At 49.6% G+C, this 18,916-nt stretch overlaps 1 protein-coding gene across 1 annotated transcript in view; it reads left to right on the top strand.

Moving 5' to 3' along the window:
• WDR19 (WD repeat domain 19) overlaps window positions 1-18,916 on the top strand; it is an 85,612-nt gene that overhangs the window by 45,515 nt on the left and 21,181 nt on the right. Inside the window, exons 16-20 of the mRNA XM_065404994.1 lie at window positions 1,063-1,120; window positions 2,044-2,184; window positions 2,274-2,356; window positions 3,920-4,003; window positions 17,159-17,305. Coding sequence (XP_065261066.1) covers window positions 1,063-1,120; window positions 2,044-2,184; window positions 2,274-2,356; window positions 3,920-4,003; window positions 17,159-17,305 — 513 coding nt within the window. The remainder of the gene's footprint in view (window positions 1-1,062; window positions 1,121-2,043; window positions 2,185-2,273; window positions 2,357-3,919; window positions 4,004-17,158; window positions 17,306-18,916) is intronic.

Raw genomic sequence — 18,916 nt, 5'->3', positions numbered from 1 at the left:
GAAAACAGTGGTTGAGAGATTGCTTCTCACAGTACCAGGTTTCTACGCTACCAAAGAGATCATACAAAGGAGCTCCTTAGAAGTCAAATTCAGCCTCATCACCAGTGACTTTCGAGCTTTAGAAGGCTCACTTCCTAGGGCCCATAGAAGATTTTGGCACAACAGCCATAAACCGTGACATAGGCCTTATTTCCATGCAAATATGCACTGAAATCACTAAATCATTTTTAATTCACACCTTTTGTTGTTTTGGAACAAGTCTGGGAACTTCTTATTTGGGAATAATAATGTCCTATTTCTATTTTGTTTAAGTTGGTAAATAAATCATTCAGTCAACATTAGTGGTATCAAAATAGGACACTTCTTTCTGAAATCAGCTTCTATTGCTTGTTGAGCTGAAGGTGTAAAAGCCTAGAAGTGATATAGGAAAGAGGCTTCTCCAAGAGACAGGTGTGCATACTCACTGCTTATTCTTCTTGGAACATGAAGGGACATGACACACATGCTCAATTACGCCTTCTTATCTGAGCCACAGAGTCCTGGAGAGCCATAATTAAAAGGTTCAAGGCCCATAGGGTCAAAGTGAAAACTAAATCTGCCATGGCACAAACTACATAACACTTACTAACTAACAATAATACAATTTAAGTCTAGAAATTAAGGGAGTTTTGTATCAAAATCCCCCAAATCGCCCTGTATACTGAGAGAAGATACCTGCAGATGGCCACAGAAAGGAGGGAACTGAGGCATTTGTGACCATATGGTACTTTTGTAACCTTAGGTCTGAATGTGGTGCTGCTTTCCAGAAGGTTCCCAAAGGAAATGCAGCAGCACTAGGGGTGCACATCACACAAAATGGGAATATGCAGTGGCCACCTCAAAAAAGAATTGCAATTTACATTAAATGCTGCAAAAATGTGATCACAGGATTAACTGTTTTAATAAGAGTCGATTAGCTGACAAATAAATGGAATGGATATCCTAAGTATGCAGGCTTAATATCTCTGCAACTGTTGTTCCTATTAATTTACATTTTTAACGTAAGTTATTATTTTCTTTTAGGGGTGATTATGTGAATGCTTTGGCGCACTATGAGAAGGGAATCACAAAGGACAATAAGGTAACACTCTTCAATGATGGCAGCATACAAGTAATTACAAAATGTATTATACACTGAATCCTTCTGTTACAGTATATTTAAATACAGGATTTTGTATTCTTCTGTAAATGATATGACTCTCTTCCTTTTCGAAGAACAATATTGATATATTGGTCTTTCCTGTCATTTTATACACAGAGAAAAATGGCTTACTTGATGTAAAACAGTAGTTTATTAATATCTATTGCATTAAGATTGTAGTACAGAAATTATTTTTACCATTTGAACAATTTCACAATATTTATATAAATATTAAGGGGGACAGTGCCAAAATAATAATATATTTATATATGATACTTATATAGATCTCTGCTCCTTTGGTGTAGTCAATTGTTCAGTAAAGAAGAAGAAAAATGAATAGTCAGATTTTTTCAAAACAAGAGAAATAGAAATGCTTCCTTGTATATTTTAAAACCAAATGTGTGAATTGGGGGCTAGTACTTTGAGAGAAGTCCAATTAGAAGCAAGTAATTTCCCCATCTGTCTTTTTCTGTACATCTGTTTTGGTGTTTTGTTCTGTTTCTTTGTCTCTTTTTGAAACTTACCTTTGTCCTGTATGCCTGGCCTATTTAGTTATTTCAAAAAATAGAATGTAGTGTGAAAGACTAGATGAAACTTCACCAGAAAGTTACCTAAATGTGGCCAGCAAGGAAAACATAGGCTTTTCCACAATTAATGGTGCCATTATTTAATCATAAATACTGACTGTTGCCTTTTCAAACTCTGGTTTAAATTTTTTAGACAAGAACAGTTTTACCTGAGGTCAGGTCGTTTCTGGTTGATGCATTTTACTGTTGTTGCAATCATTGCAATGGCTTCTGTAAAACCAATACTTTTTGTACTGAAAATATAGTTATCACTTTACTTTTGATCACCAGTACCAGGAACATGATGAAGCTTGCCTAGCTGGAGTGGCTCAGATGTCCATTCGAATGGGAGACATTCGTCGAGGGGTTAACCAAGCCATTAAACATCCTAGCAGGCTGCTAAAGAGAGACTGTGGAGCCATTCTGGAGAGTATGAAGGTATCCGTAGTAATAGAGAGAGCATTAATAACATGATGAATTCACAGTCTACAAATAAATTAACATTTGTATAATTTTCATTATTGTAGCAATTTTCAGAAGCCGCCCAGCTATATGAAAAGGGGCAATATTACGACAAGGCAGCATCAGTATATATCCGCTGTAAAAACTGGTAAGTGCAGCTTTAGTGCGGTATTACGTTCCTTGAAAAACAGGTTATATTGTAGTGCCCTTTGAAAAGGAATAGGAGTCCCTGATCAACTTGATTAATCAGACACATAGTTCACATGACAAACCTTCTACTGACTCTTTTCCTGGGGACTAGGTCAAGTATGATTTACACTCTCTGAATCTTCAGAAACACAGGTTGATGTAAATCAAAACTTCTAGTGCTAATAAAGCCAATTCAATCAGGATGGATGTGGCCCATTCCCAGCAGTCGACAAGAAGGTGTGAGTATCAACAGAGGGAAAATTATTTTTTGTAGTAACTCAGCCACTCCCAGTCTTTATTCAGGCCTAATTTGATGGTGTCAAGTCTGCAAATTAATTCCAGTTCTGAATAAAGGCCTGAATAAAGACTGGGAGTGGCTGAGTTACTACAAAAAACAATTTTCCCTCTGTTGATACTCACACCTTCTTGTCGACTGTTGGGAATGCGCCACATCCACCCTAATTGAATTGACCTAGTTAGCACTGACACCCCCCCACCCTTGTAAGGCAACTCCCATCTTTTCATGTGCTGTATATTTATACCTGCCTACTGAATTTTTCACTCCAGGCATCTGATGAAGTGGGTTATAGCCCACAAAAGCTTATGCCCAAATAAATTTGTTAGTCTCTAAGGTGCCACAAGGACTCCTCATTGTTTTAGCATCATAGGGCTGTTCAGTGTCATTTCCAAAATGAACTTGGCCCTTGTCCAGTTCCTAGGGAGCAGGTGTTTACATAATAGAATTGCCACCATAATTGGACTCCTCTTAGCAATCTCTGCAGAGCGAACAATAATTGAATTGGTAGAAAGACAGATGTACCTTTTCCTCATGAGCTAGTTCCTCCAGGTCAGAAATGAGACACATTGGGGTAGTGCAGAGAAGGCTTGCATTGCTGTCATCAGTACTGTGCCTTTTCTGTGAATAAATGAGAGTATGGCAGACTCCAGAGTGGTCTGGCTGGCACTTCTCACAAATAGAAACTACAGACCAGATCCACTAAAGTATTTAGGTATGTAACTTCCACTGGTTTCTAAATACCTGTGAAGATTGGGGCCTATGATCACATCCAAAATTAAAACAAGGAAAAAATGATATTCTAATTCTGTAAGGCCCCTTTACATTGTCAGAGCAGCATAAAATGGCCCGAAAATGCACAGTAACCAATTACTAGTTTTTAGATGTGTAGCAAGTGCATATTTTTGAAAACTTTGAAGCTCTTTGAAAGCTTCTCTTGTATATAACAGAAGAGAGCATATTTGTAATGCAAAATATCATGATTAATTTCCTTGTTCGTTTAAATGAAAATGAGATCACTTTTACATACTACATTTTTTTGTCTTAATTATTACTAAAGAATAAGATCATGTTGTTGCTGGTATTCATACTGCACACATTTTGTAAGTCCCTATTTCTTTTCTCTCAAGTATTTCTATAAATATGCATATACTTTTATTTGGCGAAGACAAATTAAAAAGAAAGATCAATTTATTATTTGATTACTTTATTCTCTTTGTTTTCTAGGGCAAAGGTTGGTGAGCTTCTCCCTTGTGTATCATCTCCAAAGATTCACCTGCAGTATGCCAAGGCAAAAGAAGCAGATGGCAGGTGTGTTTAATTTCCAGAATCAAATAGCCAAGGGTTTAAAGCTACAGAATGTTAATATTCACAGTTTTATTCATAAAAAAATTAGTATATCTAGTGACTACGTATTTGTGGAAAAATATAAAAATCAAGTGTTATGCAAACATCTTGAAACTAGACAAAAATTATGCTGCTGATTAGGAAAGAAATACTTCTGATAGATTATCCTTGGGTTAAACTTTAAAAAGCTATTTTTAAAAAAGTAGCATTAAAGCTGTTAAGTACTGTAGCTTTGTTCAGTGGTGGTGATGTGCTGAAGTTTATTTTTCTTCTAAAGACTCATTCTGAGTTTTTATAAAAAGCTATGATTAGTCATCACAGTCTGTGAAACAAAAAGTTTTTACTTTTTAAAATAAATTACAGTAGCACTGTTTGTAATAATTGGGTCTCCAAATTTACTTTCATTGTGAACTCAACTGTAAGAAGCAAGTGAAGTTCATAAAATGTCACAATAACAATAAACATCAAACATCAATAAACATTGATGAGAAAAGGTGGAAAAGAGACAAAAAAGCCTATTGATATAATTCAAGGACTGTGTTAAGATCATGCCTGGTAAACAAGAAAATTGGTGTGTTGGAAATTAGGGCTAACTGATGATCAAAATATTGAGAGGATGGGCTTTTCTGCTCATCACTGCCCTTTTGAAGTCCTTAAAAGAGAAAACTTTTGGGGGAAATTCAGGAGGAAGAAGCTGTTTGCCAGCAACTGCTGCAGCAGGCTTTACCATCATGGCTGCCACTGTCTCTTGAGTCCCCAGGATCTATTGTAACACTGTGGGGCTCTCTTACCCTGATCCTGAGAAAGATGCTGACCAGATTGGGCCAGAGAGGGGGATTCAGATGACATTGCCACCTTCACCAGCTCCAGCTAAATTCTGAATGCTACCTGCGATGTGAGACTCTCCCTGTCTCTCACATGTGCGCGCTCACACACGGTGTCTTCTTTTTTCAAATCCGCCCTCCCCCCCACATATTTCTTCTCTTTCCTGTCCCTCTGCTTTTACCTTCTGTTTAATAAGAGTCTGGCTTAGCCAGGCAAGACTGTATTTGTAACATTGCTGTTACCCTGTGACCAGAAAGAGGTGACAAAAAGCAATGCCCTAAAGATGCTGGTACAAGTTTGCCAGATCTCGCAGTGACTATTAAGACAGTGAGCCATATCCCCTCCCCACGCAGCAGTGTGGTTGCAGGTAGGAGTCAACACCAGATACAAAAGCTGCATTTTCGATCTTCGCTGTTCTTTTCTCTTCCCACTTGTGTGTGTCTTGTGTTGTCTTCTAGGAAACAGAATTGGACTTTAACAGCAACAGCAGCCACAACAGCTCAACTAATATCTTTTCATTTCCCCAAAAGGACAGTTATTACCAACATTATTACCACATAAGAGACTGTCAAACAAGTGGTTTTTTCCTTCTAAAAACTCTATAGCTAAAGGCAAAGGAAAGAAGGAATGTTGTTAAAATGAAAGCCTTACTTAATACTTTACGTTTTAAATGCTTTAACTGTTTTCTTTTGTTTTCTGTATCTTTAATAAAAGGTTATAAGACTGTTCAATTTTATAGTTGCCATGGTACTAAGCAGGCTCGGGTCTCTATTCCAAACCTGAATCTTGTTTAACCTATTTAATGTTGGATAGTAACAGCATCCTGTTAATACCCTTCTTTGACTATTTCGGCTTATTTATTCCCATCTAAATTAATACAATGCACCTCATTTACACTAAAGACAGGGACAGTCTTTGCAAATTATTGATTAATGTTTAGATAAGCAAACAAAAGCAAGGATACTTAATCACAAAATATAGTTTTTGTTATTTGTAATATACAAATAAACGTACTGCAGAATATTTTGTGAAAATAACAAAGTCTTAGTATTATGAGGAGTCACTGCAGTGCTCTTCTGCTAAATATTTGCTGTGATGTGAGCAGAGGCCACTATTTTTAGGACAGTAATACAGTGTGTGAATGAGGAAGGTCCTATTGTAACTTGTTTGACTGGGGAAGAAAAGAGAATGGGAGTTCTTCTTCAAGTGATTGCTCATGTGTATTCCACAATATGTGGCATGCTCGCCACGTGCACCAGTGCCGGAAGTTTTTCCCATAGCAGTACCCATAGGGGAGCGCCCCAGCAACTCCTGGAGTGGCGCCTCTATGACATGGTATAAGGGGCACTGCGCGCTTCCCCCCACCCTCAGTTCCTTCTTGCTGCCAGTGAAGGTGCATCGGACCTGCTCTGCTCCAGCTTGTCTGCAGCTTTCCTCTTGAACTCTTGTTCGTTCATAGTTAGATAGTACCTGTAGTTAAAGTAGTTTAGTTGAGTTTAGTGCGCCCGGGTCGGGGCATGCCCAGTGCCCTGGGCTTTAAGTCGTGCGACACTTGCAGGCGGCCGATGCCAGTGAGTGACCCGCACGTGGACTGTTTACGCTGTCTGGGGGAAACCCATCTCAGTGATCGCTGCAAGACGTGTAGATCCTTCAAGCCTCGGACCAAGAAAGAAAGGGACATTTGTCTCCAAGCCATTCTGATGGAGTCGGCGTTGACCCCGACTCCGGTGCGCTGCTCCGAGTCGGCACCGGGTACCGCGGCGTCAGTGCACGGCGACCCTTCGATGCCTTCCACCAGTCGGCACCACTCCCTGTCCGAGGCACTGGAGCAAGACCAGGGGAGAGACTAGACCCATATTGGGCAGTTCTCGGTCCCCTTGGGTCACCACTCCTCCGACTCAGGTTGAGTGGAGTAGCCCAGCCCAGTCGGCGCAGGCTGGGACGGTGCAAGCAGCCTGGGACGTTATGTCCCTGCCGGTATTAGGGGCACCGCCACCATTGGCTCCCCAGTCCAGAGGCAAGCCACCGCTTGGATCGCCGCAGTCACCTCCTGGTTGGTACCGTTCGCGGTCGAGGGAATGTTCCCGACGCCGTTCGCTGCTCAGCGACCGCCCCGTGCGTAGTCCACACCGATCGCCATCGACCCCCACCAGGTTGGCTGGGTTCTAACTGACAGGGGTTCCAGGCACTGTTCCGCCTCAAGGGACCGTAGAACTCGGGAAGGGAGCAGGCCTCATCAAGACCGAGACAGACGGCACTGGAGGTCCTCGTCTCTGAGAGGCTACCATAGCCCGTTGCAATACTGGTATCAACGCCGTTCCCATTCTTCGTCTCGCTCCAGGCACTGTCACAGATGCGCCCGCCGGAGCCGATCGCAGAGCAGCTGCTACCGGCGGTATCATTCCTCCACCTCGGGATCATGGTCTCGTGGTCGGCACCATTCCCGACGCCACCGCTCCTCCCGGTCCAGAGACACCGGTAGGTCGTACGCGAGCCCAGCCTCCCTTCGTAGTCGTCAGTCGATGGGACAGGCTAGTCAGGCTGAACAGCCTGCTCCGCCGGTGCAACAGCAGGTGCAGTGGCACCGGGCTCCTTGGCCAGCACCAGTGGTGGTGCGCTCGGTGGCCGGAGCCTCAGAACGACCGTCGGCCTCCCTTTCCCAGCCTCCCAGAAAGGAGTCAGTGGGATGTGCATGTTCGGTTCCGGGCCCGGCGGGCAACCAAGTGGTGGGACCTCCAGTACCGGTGGGTACGCAGAGTACTGCGCCTGCATCCTCACCCTCCCCTGTTGAGGCGATTACGCCCCCTCCTCCCTCTGTTCCGCAAGAGGATTCTAAGGCCCACCAGGAACCATTGAAAAGAGTGGCATCAAGCCTCAACCTTCAGGCCGAGGGGGTGGAGGAACCCTCGGACTCGCTCTTCAATGTCCTGTTGGCCTCGGTACCAGGTAGGGTGGCCCTTCCACTCCACGAAGGGGTGGCAAAAATTTCAAATGCCTTGTGGCAAACCCTGGCTTCCTTGCCCCCCATCTCTGAGGGCAGAACGGAAGTACTTTGTGCCCACCAAGGGGCATGAATACCTGTACACCCACCCTGCCCCCTACTCCCTGGTGGTCAAGTCAGTCAACCACAGGGAGAGGCAGGGCCAACCAACGCCTACTCCGAAAAATAAAGACTCAAGGAGGTTGGACTTATTTGGGAGAAAGGTTTATTCATCCTCAAGTTTCCAGGCTCTCCTGGGTCGGTATGCATTCAATTTGTGGGGCGCTCTACCCAAATTCGAGGACTCCCTCCAGGAGCGTGACAAGAAGGAGTTCAAAGCTCTGGTGGAGGAGGGTACAGCGGCTGCCAGGGCAACCCTGCAGGCAGTGTCGGATGCTGCGGATACAGCTGCAAGGTCCATGGCCTCCGCGGTGTCCATGAGAAGGGCGTCATGGATCCTGCTGTCTGGGCTGTCCAGTGAGGTGCAGAACTCCTTGCAGAACCTTCCGTTCGATGGCAAGGCCTTGATTGCAGAACAGATGGATGTGAAGCTGCACGGCCTGAAAAATTCCCACACTACGCTTAAGACACTTGGCCTCTATGTCCTGGCTCCGGCTAGGCCCAAGTTTAAGCCTCAGCAGGCTCCCACCCAGGCCACCCACTCTAAATACGAGCCCCCTTATAAAAAGTCACGGGACTATAAGAAATGCCCTCAGAGGCAGTCCCGGTCTGCCCCCCAGTCTGGGTCCTCCAAGGGTAAACAGGCAGGGAAACATCAGTTTTGACGGGACGCCCAGGGGCGACCTACCAGTTCACACCAGGGATCCACCCACAATAAAGCTTGCCTTCTCCAACTGGTTGTGTGCTTTTCTCCCGGAGTGGTCGCGGCTGACTTCGGACCATTGGATTCTCAACACCATCTCCCAGGGCTACACCCTGCAGTTTACCTCTACCCCACCCAACCACCCTCCGCGCCGTCCCTCCTGGGGGACCCCTCTCGCGAGGCCCTGCTCGAGCAAGAGGTGGGGCGACTCCTTGGCTTAGGAGCGGTGGAAGTGGTGCCAGCGGAGTTCAAACACAAGGGGTACTACTCCCGCTACTTCCTTATCCCGAAGGCCAAAGGGGGGGCTCAGGTCCATCCTGGACCTGCGAGGCCTGAACCAGTACATGGTAAAGCTCAAGTTTCGCATGGTCTCTCTGGCCTCCATCATCCCCTCCCTGGATCCCGGGGGCTGTTACGCCGCCCTCGATCTGCAGGACATGTACTTCCACATTCATATATTCGAGGGGCACAGACGCTTCCTCCGTTTCACGGTTGGGCAGGAGCACTACCAATTTACGGTCCTCCCACTTGGCCTGTCCACTGCTCCCAGGGTATTCACAAAATGCATGTCTGTGGTGGCGGCCTATCTCAGACGTTGTGGGGTCCAGATCTTCCCCTGTCTGGACGACTGGCTGGTCGAGGGCAGCTCCCGGTCACAGGTGCGGGATCATATGGCTGTCCTCCTGTCCACGTGCACCACCCTGGGCCTGTTGGTGAACGACACCAAGTCCACGTTAGTCCCAGTACAGCACATAAAGTTTATCGGGGCAGTCCTGGATGCGACGTCGGCCAGGGCCTCCCTCCCACCGGACAGATTCAAGACCCTGAAAGGGCTCATCAACACAGGCACAAGGTTTCCCGTGACGACAGCCAGAGCGTGTCTCCAGCTCCTGGGTCACATGTCGGCATGCACATAGGTGGTTCACCACGCCAGACTCAGGATGAGGCCCCTCCAGCTCTGGTTGGCCTCAGTGTTCTCCCAGACTAGAGACAGGATGGACAAGGTCCTCACTGTACCCGAGCCAGTGATCGCCTCCCTACAATAGTGGTCCTCCCCGGGGAACATGCTCCACGGGGTCCCATTCAGGGGCAGGCCCCCGTCGGTGGAGCTGGTGTCCGACACGTTGGACCTGGGGTGGGAAGACCATGTGGGGGACGTTCAGACCCAAGGTCTGTAGTCTGCACAGGACCTTGCCCTGCATATAAATGTCAAGGAACTCAGGGCGGTCCGGCTGGCATGTGTGGCCTTCCACTCGCACCTGGAGGGCAGAGTGGTCAGGGTTCTCACAGACAACACAGCCTCGATGTTTTACATCAACGGGCAAGGTGGGGCCCGCTCCTCTGCCAGGAAGCCCTCAAGCCGTGGGACTTCTGTATTGCCCACATTTGCCTACAGGCCTACACCTACTAGGCGCCCGGAACTCGCGGGCGGATCTCCTGAGCCAAGACTTCTCCTCTCAGCACGAGTGGTCTCTACATCCAGAGGTGGTGCACAGACTTTTCCAAGAGTGGGTGAACTCCCCAGGTGGACCTGTTCGCGACTCGGCAGAACCGCCGGTGTCCCCAGTTCTGCTCTGGGGGAAGGAAGGGGGGGGGCTGGGAGTGGGCGCTATCTCCGATGCCTTCCTCCTATCCTGGTCAGGCCAGCTTCTCTAAGCCTTCCCCCGATCCTGCTGATCAGCAAGGTCCTGGAAAAGATAAAGACGGACAGGGCCCGGGTCCTCCTGATTGCCCTGGCGTGGCCCAGGCAACATTGGTACGGGACCCTCACGAGCCTGGCGGTTGCCCCACCATGGCTGTTGCCGTCCCGCCCAGACCTGCCCTCCCAGGACCAGGGCCGCCTCCTCCACCCCAACCTAGCAGCACTCCATCTCACGGTGTGGCTGCTCAATGGTTAGGCCGGGAGGAAAGGACGTGCTCAGAATGGGTTCAGAGCATCCTCTTGGAAAGCAGGCAACCCTCCACGCATCGAGCCTACTTGGCAAAGCGGTCTCGGTTTTCCTGGTGGGAGGCTGAGCGGGGCGTTTCCCCGATCCAGCTCATTTTAAACTACCTCCTTCACCTTAGAGCCCAGGGCCTAGCGCCCTCGTCCATCAAGGTGCACTTGGCCGCCATATCATCCTTCAACTCGCCAGTGCAGGGGCACACGGTATTCTCCCATGCTATGACTGGCCAATTCCTTAAGAGATTGGATCATCTCTTCCTGTGCGTTAGGGCCCCAGTCCCGCAGTGAGACCTGATCTTGGTGCTGGCCTGGTTGACGGGTCCCCCCTTTGAGCCGTTAGCTACATGCTCCTGGTCACACCTCTCGTGAAAGGTAGCCTTCCTGGTGGTAATCACGTCTGCTAGACAGGTCTCAGAACTGAGGGCCCTGACCTCCGAGCCCCCGTACATGGTGTTCAGTAAGGATAAGGTCCAGCTCCGCCCACATCCTTCGTTCCTCCCAAAGGTGGTCTCCGCCTACCACATGGGTCAGGACATTTTCCTGCCGGTCCACAAGCCCCATGTGTTCAGTGAGGAGCGCTGCCTCCACACGCTGGATGTGAGACGGGCTCTGGCCTTTTACCTGGAGCAGACTAAGCCGTTCAGGAAGTTTTCGCAGCTGTTCATCGCCTTGGCCGAATGCATGAGGGGTCGGCCGATCTCCACTCAGTGGTTCTCCAACTGGATCACCTCGTGCATCCGTACCTGTTATGACCTGGCGGGAATCCCTCCGCCGTCAATTGTGAGGGCACACTCAACTAGGGTGAAAGCCTCGTCAGCTGCCTTTTTAGCCCATGTCCCCATTCAGGACATTTGCAGGGCTTCCACATGGTCTTCAGTTCACACGTTCACCTCGCATTATGCAATCGTCTCCCAGACCAGGGAAGACGCCGGGTTCGGCAGGGCAGTGCTCTGTCCTGAGAGTCTGTGAACTCCTACCCACCTCCAACAGATAGAGCTTGGAATCACCTATAGTGGAATACACGTGATCAATCACTCGAAGCAGAAAAGACAGTTACCTTTTCCGTAACTGGTGTTCTTCGAGATGTGTTGCTCATGTCCATTCCACATCCTGCCCTCCTTCCCCTCTGTCGGAGTTGTCTGGCAAGAAGGAACTGAGGGTGGGGGGAGCACGCAGTGCCCTTTATACCGTGCCATAGAGGCACCACTCCAGGGGTTGCTAGGGGCGCTACCCTATGGGTACTGCTAGGGGAAAAACTTCCAGCTGGTGCACATGGCGAGCATGCACACCTATTGTGGAATAGACATGAGCAACACATCTCGAAAAACACCAGTTATGGAAAAGGTCTTTTCTTCTTCGAGTGATTGCTCATGTCCATTCCACGTTAGGTGTGCGTGCTCGCCACATGCACTGGTGCTTGACGTTTTTCCCTCAGTGGCATCTGTAGGGGACCGGCTCTGGCCCCCTCCCTCCCTCAACTCCTTCTTACTGCCAGTGACAGTGCTGGAACATCACCTTGCTTCAGCAAGCACTTACTTACCCAGTGTTTTTTTTTTCTCTTAGTGTTGTAAATAGTTAGATAAGTAGTTCTTTTGTTCTTTAACGACTAGCGTGTTAGTGTTGTAGATAGGTTAGATAGTCCCCTGTGGGACTTAGCTCAGGGACGGAGCGTGCCCCGGGCCCCGGTTTCAAGCCTTTTGATCGCTGTAGAAAGCCTATGCCAATAGGCGACCCTCACCAAAGTTGCTTGAAGTGTTTGGGAGAAGCCCACATTAGCGATAAGTGTTTCAGCCCTCGCGACAGTCTCCAAGCCGCCAAAATTGGACTTGGCACCAAGTACAGCAGCATCAGTGCAAAGTGCACCTCTGGCACTGGCCTTCCAGTGCCGGTCACAGTCCCAGTACTGGCTAAGAAGCAGAGGAAGCACCCGGGGAGAGGACATTCCCTGACATCCCGTGTGGGAAAGGGAAAGTCTGGGGAGGAGCATAGACCCTCGTGGGGCAGAAAGTCTCCGGAGCCCAGCCAGGCACCTGTATCGCCAGCTAGGCCAGCCAGCCCCCCTAGGAATGCACTGGCCACCCCAGGTAGTGACAGAGGCCCCAGCACCTGGAAGTCTCCAGGGGGAAGCCAGCACTGGAATCCATGCCATGATCTCTGTGCGGCATCGCTCCCTGGCACCGTGGCAGTTGACATCAAAGTGACAATCCCCAGGGATGCTCTTCCGACTTGCCCAGACTGACCAATGTTCCTAGCACCATTCACGGGACTCTCGGCACCTGTTCCCTGTGGGATGGCACCGCTCACCTGATGGCCAACACGGCCTCAGCGCACCAACGGTCCCCAGAATGGCTCCAGTCTCTGGACAGGAGATGTCGCTCCCTGGGATGAGGGACTCCATCGGGGCCCCAATGAAGTCAATCCCGGTCGGTACCGAGGTGCAGATCGCTGGACTCACGGCACCGATCGTCCGGGTCGAGGCAGCGCTCCCCTCCATCCCATTCCCAGTCACCAGACTCACAGCACTGATCTCAGAGCACTAGGCGTCAACTACCGGGTCACCGTCACTGATTCCCCGAGCTCCGTCACCGATCCCTGGGCAGACGGCTTCAGGGCTCGGCTCTCTGGTACCAGTCCCCCTGCTGCAGACATCAGGATAGCAGGCAGGGAGAGGACTTCGAGACCGCATCAGCACTGCAGTGGTCTCCAAGGCAAGACCTTTCCCCTTCAAGCTCAGAGGAGGAGGAGGTAGCTGGTGTCTTGGGCCAGGCACACCCAGCCAAATCGGGGGGGCTCCCCCAGGGCCACTGCCTGGTGCATGACCCCAGGGCCAATGGCCTGTCCCTTGGCAGTTTTGGAATCAATGGAGGTTTCCCCAGGCACCAGAGACAATCATGCAGTGCTCTGTGTCAGGAGCATCAGAGAGGAGGTCAGTGACAGTATCCCGCCTGGACAAGGACGAAGGGTCTGAGCAGGGTGCCCAGGAACCTCCCCCAGCCTCGGTGGAGGCCACCTAAGCAGAGGACGCAGAGCCAATCCCTCCTCCCATTCTCGCCTCCTTGTCATCCTTGCCTGACAAAGCAGTGGCGGGACCATCCCAGACAGTGCCACAGGACGGTGCCAAGGCACACCAGGAGTTGCTGAAGAGGGTGGCAGCGTACCTGGAGTTGGAGGCAGAGGAGTTGGTGGAACCCTCGGATGCCTTGTTTGACATCTTGGCTGCGGTAGCCCCATCCAGGGTGGTACTCCCCATTCATGAAGGGGTGGTAAAGCTGGTAAAAAACTTTGTGGCAAACCCCATCCTCTCTCCTGCTCAGGAGGGCAGGTGGAGAAAAAGTATTACCTCCCCGCGAAAGGGTTTGAATACTTGTATTCTCACCTGGCTCCGAACTCTCTAGTGGTCTCAGTGGTCAACGAGAGAGAGAGAGACAAGGGCAACCAGGCCCAACTTCCAAAAATAAGGATGGCAAAATGCTTGATTTATTCGGGAGAAAAGTTTATTCATCTGCCAGCCACCAATTGTGAGTAGCAAACCATCAGGCCTTACTCGGGAGGTATGATTTCAATGTGTGGCAGTCAATATCTAAGTTTGCAGACTCGTTACCCGAGGAGTCCACGCAAGAGTTCCTTGCCATCCTAGATGAAGGGAAAACTGGCAAGGGCCTCCCTTTAGGCTGCCTCGGCCACGAGATCCATAGCGACAGCTGTGTCCACGAGGTGGGCATCGTGGCTGATGTCCTCTGGGCTGTCGACAGAGGCTCAACTCTCGATCGAGGACCTCCCTTTTAATGGCCTGGCCCTGTTCGCAGAACAGACAGACACAAGGTTGCATGGGCTTAAGGATTCTAGGGTTATCCTACGTTCCCTAGGCCTATATACACCGGCCGCCTAGAAAGAAGTTCAAACCGCAGCAACCCCATAGACCAAATGGTCAATCCAGACCAGAGCCCTACCACAAGAAGGGCAGGGACTATAAGCACCGCCAAGGCCAACAATCGGGCCCTGCCTCTCACTCATCAGTTTACGTCCCGGCCAGGCACCACCTGGAGAGAATCCTCACAATTCTGCCGCAAGTGCTTACAACTCTGAAATGGTGATCAAACCCAGTAAATGTTTCTGAAGGAACACCCTTTACAACCCCAAAACCCACAAAGATGCTAGTGTCGGACATGTCCAAACTAGCTGGGGGGACCCACCTTAGATCGCTGAAAATCCAGGGGTTGTGGTCCTGGGAGGAGCTCACACTACACACACAAATGTCAGGGAGCTCAGAGGCATCCGTTTGGCTTGCGAGGTGTCCTTCCCTGACTATCCCATCACGTGGTTAGGTGTAGACTGACAATACAGCCGCCATGTTCTATGTCAACAGGCAATGAGGAGTGAGGTTCTCGGCTCTCTGCCAAGAAGCCCTCCAGCTGTGGGAGTTCTGTATCCAGCACGGCATACGCATCGAGGTGATACATCTCCTCGGTGTCCGAAACACACTGGCAAATTGCCTCAGCAGGGCGTTCTGTTCTCACCACAAGTGGTCCCTCCACGAGGAGGTTGTCAAAATGATCTTCCAGAGGTGGTGTACCAAGTGGACCTGTTCGCCACCAGGTGGAACAGGAAGTACCATCAGTTTTGCTCCCTCCAAGGACTTTTCTCCTGTCTTGGGCAGACGACCTGATGTACGCCTTCCCACCAATCCCTCTTATCGGCAGGACCCTCCTGAAAATAAAGAGGGACAAAGCCAGGGTCGCCATGATCACCCCAGCATGGCCCCACCAGCATTAGTTTGGCATGCTCATGGACTTGGCGTCAGCGCCCCCATTGACGCTTCCCAACCACCCAGATCTGCTCTCTCAGGATCACGGGAGGTTATGCAGCCAAACCTCGCCTCACTCCACCTCTCAGCGTGATGTTGCCTGGCTGAACCCAGAGGAGCAGGCCTGCTCTACTCATGTCCAGCGAGTGCTGCTGGAAAGTAGAAATCCCTCTACTAGAGTAACTTACCTGGCGAAATGGAAACGCTTCTCCTGCTAGGCGTTGGAGCAAGGGATCTCCCCGACCCAGTAGACTCTGCAGTCCATTCTAGACTACCTGCTTCATTTAAAGCATCAGGGCCTAGCCTTCTCCTTGATCAAGGTGCACCTGGCAGCCATTTCAGCCTTCCAGGGCAGATCGGTGTTCTCACATGAGATGACGATCAGGTTCCGTAAGGGCCTGGAAAGGCTCTTTCCGCCAGTCCGGAACCGGGTACCCCCCAGTGGGACCTCAATCTAGTCCTTTCTAGACTCACTGGCCCTCCCTTCGAGCTGTTAGCCTCCTGCTCTCTTTCACATCTATCGTGGAAAGTTACCTTCCGTGTGACTATCACTTCAGTGAGGCGGGTCTCCGAGGTTAAAGCCCTTACATTAGTGTACTACAAGGACAAGGTTCAGTTGTATGCCCACCCAGCTTTCCTGCCAAAGGTGGTGTCGATTTTCCATATTAACCAGGACATATTTCTCCCCGTTTTTTGCCTGAAGCCTGGCGCGTTGAACGAGGAGAGGCATATGCACACCCTTGACATTAGGTGGGTTCTGGCCTTTTCCTTAGAGCGTACTAAGTCCTTCATCGCAGTGGCCAACAGAATGAAAGGCCTCCCGGTATCTTCTCAAAGGCTTTTGTCTTGGATTGCCACCTGCATTCGCACTTGTTATGAACTGGCACAAGTTGTATCTCTGCAGATAGTGATGGCTCATTCGACCAGAGCTCAGGTGTCATTGGCAGCCTTCCTGGCGCAAGTCCCTATCCAGGATATCTGCAGGGCCACAACGTCGTTGTTGGTGCATACCTTCACGACCCACTACGCCATCACCCAGCAGGCTAGAGATGAGGCTGGCTTTGACAGAGCTGTGTTGCAATCGACACAGCCATGAACTCCTACCCACCTCCGGGGATACTGCTTGGGAGTCACCTAACATGGAATGGACATGAGCAATCACGCGAAGAGGAAAAAACAGTTACTAACCTTTCATAACTGTTGTTTTTGGAGATGTGTTGCTCATGCTCATTCCATGACCCGCCCTCCTTCCCCACTGTCAGAGTTCTGGCAAGAAGGAACTGAGGGAGGGAGGGGGCTGGCAGTGCCCCTTACACCAGCGCACATGTGCGCCACTCCAGCGGGCTCCAGAGCTGCTCCCCTACGGATACCACTGAGGGAAAAACTTCGGGCACTGGTGCATGTGTCGAGCACACACACCTAACATGCCAGTTTAGATGACTGGAGATACTCTCATAAAGTATGTAGACTGTTAATGCTGCTTATCTTCTAAGGCGAGTCAAAAGATGATATTGTATGAAGTGTTGTCTGTCTTCCTACTGCCATTATCCATCCCAACAGAAGAAGAGTTCAAAAGGGGTGTACATCTACTAAACAAATTGGCTAAACAAACAACAACTTGGTTTCACAGCATAACTTTTCAGGTGTAAAATGTCATGAATCCCTTGCATAGAATATTGTGAAGAATTCTTAACAAAGCCAAGAAAGCTTGAACGTAAAATGTGGGCATCATTATTTTTCAGATATAAGGAAGCGGTTGTGGCTTATGAGAATGCCAAACAATGGGACAACGTGATCCGGCTATATTTGGATCATCTTAACAATCCTGAAAAAGCTGTTAGTATTGTCAGGGAAACACAGTCTCTCGATGGAGCCAAGATGGTAGCCAGGTAATGCAGTACTGTAGTTACATTAGATAGATTTACAAACCTAACTTTCCTAACCTTATTTCTTTATAACCTCTCATGCTATCGTCCTTGTTGCTCTCTTCTATATTTTTTGCCAAGTTCTAGAATTATGTACTAGAAGTGATTCAAAAATGAGATGTAAATAGTAAGCCGGGGTGAGCAAACTTTTTGGCCCAAGGGCCACATCTGGGTGGGGAAATTGCATGCAGGGCCATGAATGTAGGGCTGGGGCAGGGGGTTGGGCTGTGTGGGTGTGTGGGAGGGGGTGCGGCAGGGGGCTGGGGTGCAGGAGAGGTGTGAGGTGCGGCAGGGGGCTCAGGGCAGGGGGTTGGGGTGCAGGAGGCATGCAGCAGGGGGCTCAGGGCAGGGGGTTGGGGTGCAGGAGGGGTTCGGGATGCGGGCTCCGGCCTGGCGCTGCTTACCTGGAGCGGCTCCGGGGTGGCAGCAGGGCTAAGACAGGCTCCCCCACGCCACGCCACGCCACGCTGCTCCCGGAAGCGGCTGGCACCACGTCCCTGTGGCCTCTGGGAGGGGGGGTGGGGGGGCGGCAGAGGGCTCCGCGCGCTGTCCTCGCCTGCAGGTACCTCTCCTGAAGCTCCCATTGGCCATGGTTCCCCATTCCTGGCCCCCCACCTTCCCCAGGGGCCGAAGGGATATGGTGCTGGCCGCTTCCCGGAGCGCCACAGAGGTGGCAATCCTGCGGGCCAGGTCCAAAGCCCTGATGGGCTGGATCCAGCCCGCGGGCCGTAGTTTGCCCACCCCTGTAGTAAGCCCTCGAGTCCATCCACAGAGAGGTTTCACTTTTACAAAGGGCTGTTTAGTTTTTTGGATATCTTCTCTATTAATTTGTTGATACATTCCAGTCTTCTGTTTGCTTTTCTTACTATAGAAGTCTTAAGTTTTTGTCCATTCTTATCAACAGATTTTTTGCTTGATTCATGTCTTCTAGCTTGTAACCATGTAAAGCATAGTCCCTTTAGTTACTTTATTTATATTATATTCTGTTTTCCTCATTACCTGGTATCTGGGAGGGATATTCTTATTTTATTTTATTTTGTATCGTGTATTTGAATTTATGGGGTGGGCACCTAGTGCATAGAAGGGGCACCTCTAGGTTATTTTCATAAATCTGAATCTGTGTTTTTTTGTATAGTGCAACACTTCATAATCCCTGACTTGAGCACTGAAAGGATTAATCACATGCTGGGGGCTTCTTTTTTTTTAAGCTTCTAGAATGCTCATGTTAGCACATCTGTAGCTTTATGTAGGGCCAAAGCTGGTGCTAGACAGTTAAATTTTTACATTTGGAAACCGAGGGTGATATTCACTCATGGTGTTGAGGACCAGTGCAAATCTCTTTGCACCATGTAAGCTCCAGGGGGCTGTACGAGGTTAGTCAGCTAGGTAGCCAGACAAGGTGCCTAATGCATGCCATGGAGCTAGTCACTGTACTAGTCATTGCAGGACATGTGTGGAAGGTGCCATCAGGGACAAAGGAAGTCCATAGGGACCACTTCCAGTTTGTGTTTATGCAGATCCAGTGGTCCCAGCATCCTGTAGAACCATTGCATTGGGGTTGTGGCTGCTACTGGA

The sequence above is a fragment of the Emys orbicularis genome, chromosome 5, assembly GCF_028017835.1.
Source record: "Emys orbicularis isolate rEmyOrb1 chromosome 5, rEmyOrb1.hap1, whole genome shotgun sequence".
NCBI lineage: Eukaryota > Metazoa > Chordata > Testudines > Emydidae > Emys > Emys orbicularis.
Note: the sequence above shows the minus strand (reverse complement) of the source record. Positions and strands in the feature narration are given on the sequence as shown.